The sequence below is a fragment of the Pteropus vampyrus genome, unplaced genomic scaffold, assembly GCF_000151845.1.
Source record: "Pteropus vampyrus isolate Shadow unplaced genomic scaffold, Pvam_2.0 Scaffold9, whole genome shotgun sequence".
In the NCBI taxonomy this organism is placed as follows: Eukaryota; Metazoa; Chordata; class Mammalia; order Chiroptera; family Pteropodidae; genus Pteropus; species Pteropus vampyrus.
In genome coordinates this window covers 13993014-13997445 of record NW_011888790.1, presented here as the reverse complement: position 1 = coordinate 13997445, position 4432 = coordinate 13993014, and the positions used below count along the sequence as shown (strand labels likewise).

Below are 4432 nucleotides of genomic sequence, written 5' to 3'. Positions count from 1 at the left end.
CTCAATCTTTGGTGTAAATTAGATGAGATATAAATATCTAAATACTAGTCATTATAATGGGAAATATTTCTCCTCTTATAATGAGAAACATAAATTCAGAAAAGAGAATGTGCATCTCGGGCATATTGAATGTGGAAAGTAAATTTCAAGTCAATTTACTTTGTATTTCAATTATAAAGTAAAAATACCTCAAAATAACCTAAGTAGTAATAGAAGTTACTTCCAGCTAGGGAAGGTTTAAGATTATTCTGAGGTCTGATTGCTTTACTTATTTTATATTTCTGACAGCAAGAGAATTAATTATTTTCTCCTAATTAATTTTTATAAATTATTTATTAAGCTCATTTTAATATTTATTTTATGTCATAACTCTCCCCTGAATGATTTAATTGGGTAAGTGATTTAATCTTCAATATCCTTTAGGAATTTTTCTTCCAGTTCTCATTTGATAATACTATTTAAATATCCTACTCCATCTGGACCATAAGATGAGGCAAAGAGGTACCTCAAACACAACATTTAAGGAAGTATTCACCGTCAGGAGCCAACCCTACACTTGCAAAACCCTGAAAGTGAGTGGTTCCTTAAATTTAGTCCCCTTGGCACCTGGCCTGCCTCATCTTATTCCCAGCCCTGTATCAGAGCATATCATATCATAATATGAACTTTTCAGTATTTTTCTAGTGTGAAGTATGTAATTTTAGCCCACTTAACAAAAGTAGAGTCTAAATTTTAGAGAGTTTTAGAAAACGTCCTAGGGTAGTTACTGAAAACTGACACTGCTGGAACTCAAACCTCTTGATTATAATTTGTTAAATTGCCGAATACTCAAAATTTTATAAATCACCTGTTAGATTCAGCTGATATTAGCCCCGCCCCCGCCCCCTCCCCCCCAACACATACAAAAATGACTGCTGGTTTGCATTCTGCAGCTCAGTAATTAGAGATTGTAGTATGGAATTCCAAGGGCAGTGAGTAGATGATTTTCAGTGGCTCTCAGAGAACCACAACCAAATTATATGATGCTATTCCTTTATGCTTTTCCAACTTACTTTTTGCACTGTCTTTATTCTCAGACCCAAGGCACCAGTGTCTTTATCTCCTTTGGTTGCTCAAAGCCTCCCACGCTAGCTAGTCTCTAAGATAATCTCTTTGTTAAAGCTCTCATGCTCTAAATCACCCCTTTATGAATTGCCTAGATGAAATCTCCACCCCTTAAATTGGTGGTGAAAAGAAAGAAATCTGAAAAACATAAACATCTGAGCTTGCTTATAAAATAAACTTGTTAAAATCTCTACTAATAGTAATTGATTGGGCTGTGTAGAAGCCATTTTATAAGTTACTTTACAAGATACTAGAGCATGCAATGCTTCTTACAAGTAAAACTGCAGATCAAAGGTGAACAACTAACATATAATTTTAGAAAGATTGCCAGCCGTAGTTTAGAAAGTTGCTCTGGGTATATGCTCATTTTGCATATAAAGATATAGATAAAACCATAGCTTCCAGCATCTTGCCCATCCCAAAATATGGTAGTAGCCTGGCAAATATAGACTTTAAGATAAACTGTAAAAGGGATAATACATGTATGTATTCCAGGATGAGATAATACTGGTCAAGTTTCTTATACGAGGAGGGAGATCTTTATTATTCTGAGTCACAATTAATGTAGAGGCTACAGAAATCATTATAAATTAATATTGGCTTAAATAAATTTCCTCTCAGGTAATCACTGAAGCTCACTTCGAAAACAATATAGGCACTAGGGCAAAGTAACTACTGAGTACAAAGAGAATGTGACAGATGAGTATAAAGTTCTTTTTAGCATAACACGCTCCTCATGCAGTCAATAAAAGCAATTTTTTCCAAATGATTTAATGATTAAATTTGTATTTATATGTAATATAATATAAATATGAAGTTGTATTTATACACAACTTTCTGTTTATAATAAGCATCATTCCCAAAAACTGGGAGTAGTGGGGAAGGGCTTTTAATGACGGATGACTTCTGTATTCTAAATATATTTTACAGGTGTATGCAGTTTTATCTTATAGGAAAAAAATCAGATATACTTTTTTTTTCCAAATGGTAGAAGAATGAGAATTCTGTACATATATATGCCTATTTGGGGGGATTTTTTATGCCCAAGTGATTTACTTATAATTATGAATATTTATAACTCAACTCCCTTTTGTTACTCAGTTATATATATAAGTAATTTTCTTATGTATGAAATTCCTCTTATATTGAATTATATTCATCATTTTATTTTGTATGTAGTAACTTTTTAAATTATATTAAATTGTATTATTTATGATAGAAGGAAAATCAAACATGGTACTTATGTGAATGGTAGAAAAGGCCAAAGAGAATGATGGTGGTAACATGTTAGGGTATCAACCATCAGTTTTTTTAAACTATACCCCTTCCAGAGCAAGCAACAAGCAATAAGTAGGTTGTAAATTCCATTGTAACTATAGGATTGATGTACTCGGACAACCTTGTAAAGTCTGTAAAGACTTCTCAATGAAGTGGTAAAAGTTGATGAGAAGTGGTTCCCAATGGTCATTACCATCAATGATGTGCTTGATCTTTATGTTACCACATGGACTTTGGTTTAGAAATTGTACATTATTAAATGTATAGAATAAATGTCATGGGTTGTTTCATTTAGAAAGTAAACGAGATATCAGAATAGAATAGTGCCTTCTAGAGAGAAAATTTTCTTTTACATCATGTTCTCTATAATGGTATAGGAGACTGCTGAAAACTTAGAAAACTTAGGCTTTGTAATTTCTGACAGTATTCAGTGAGGCTGAAAAATACCTTTTATTAAATCAAAAATAGGATTTCACTTCTTTTTCCTCTATAAGAATAGAAAAAAAAAAAAACATGTTTACTGAATTGTAAAAGGAAGAACACATTTGGGAAAAGCTGACATTGGTTTCCAGACAGGTAATGACAATGCTTTCAGCTTTGTATTGACGACCAATTTTCTCTTTCCAAGGACATCGAAGACTCCAAACTCTGTGGATCAAATATTGGTAATAACACAACAAAGCACATGCACTTTTGTTTTCTGAAGAAAAAATAAAAATACACTCTTCTACAGATCAACTGTAATCAGTTCTCCATGATTACAAATAATGGATCTAATAGCCACATACCTTTGAAATACAAATTTTGATTAAGCCTTTTTCCTAATTCAGAAGCACAGAAGTGTCATTTAAAATCTATCTCACATGAGCTTCACAGCATACCTCTTTCTATTTAATCTTTTTAAGTAGAAGAAAAAGGGAGCTATGAACAAACCAGCAATGCTGTCTCTCTCGTGCATGCTGTAGAGGCAGGAGCACTGTCGTGTTGGTGTGGTGCTGTTAATTCACAGTGGTGCTGCCTTTCTTCTTTACCACTGCTCCCCTCCCTGGATCCTGCTGCTTCCCTCTGGGCCTCCTCACTAGCCTTCAGGCAACGTTTGGGTGACCCATGAAGAAATGGAAAATCTTGCAGCTCCAACGAAAACGGTTAGTCTTTACAGCCCTGTTGAACGTGAGGAAAGTTATTTTGCTGCTATGTGGATGAAAAACCTATTTTGTTTACTATAAATGAAAGTAATGGGGTACATTTACATAGTGATATGCAGCGATAACAGTTTTTATTATGGTTTTATTTTATTTTGTTATGATAACTTGGACATTTTTAAAGGAAACAGTGCTAGATTGTTATAATGTAGTTGATATCATATCTGTAATATGCAAATAACAATAATTTAATAACAATTTTTTATTCATTTTTCAACATTGGTAACAAATATCACTTAATATTAGGCACATTCATAGGTAATATATATTACCAAACCCAATTAAACTCGTAATAGAAAAGTTCAGATTGAATACTAGTTTTTAATATAATTATTTAGTTTCTTGTACTTTACCATCTCAGATACAGAGCTTGACCTCTCCACACTCACAAAAAAATATATATTCTGTTCATTTGGTATTCAAAGCACAGGCTTAAAGAAATTCTTGCGGCTCTGATTGTAATTGTCCACTTTAAAAATATATATAGCCATTTTAAATTTTAAGTTACAAAGTTGGAGATGACATGCATTTTATCCTCAGCAACTTTTTAAAACTTTAATACCCTTTCAGTTTTATCTCGGCTTGAAAAATTGATTATCTAGTTTGTGATAGATAAAAATGTCAATGTTACTTACATTTCTGGTTTAGCTTATTGCGTTCGATTTTGTCTTTTAGTTTTGCTTGTTTGTTGGCTGTTATTGAAATCTATTTGATCACCACAAAACTTTGTTAGAGAGATGCAGCTACTTTTTCCACTTCAATTTATTTTCTATAAGATTTCTCACATGTGTGTGTATGAGTGTGTATACATAACGACAAACTTTGTATACATTCATATACAGCATGGT

The 4432-nt window shown here is 32.6% G+C and overlaps 1 protein-coding gene across 1 annotated transcript in view; it reads left to right on the top strand.

Annotated features, from left to right (window-relative positions):
* Positions 1-4432, top strand: part of PPFIA2 (PTPRF interacting protein alpha 2) — a 465706-nt gene that overhangs the window by 421136 nt on the left and 40138 nt on the right. The window contains 1 exon segment of the mRNA XM_011374878.1: positions 3433-3527. Coding sequence (XP_011373180.1) covers positions 3433-3527 — 95 coding nt within the window.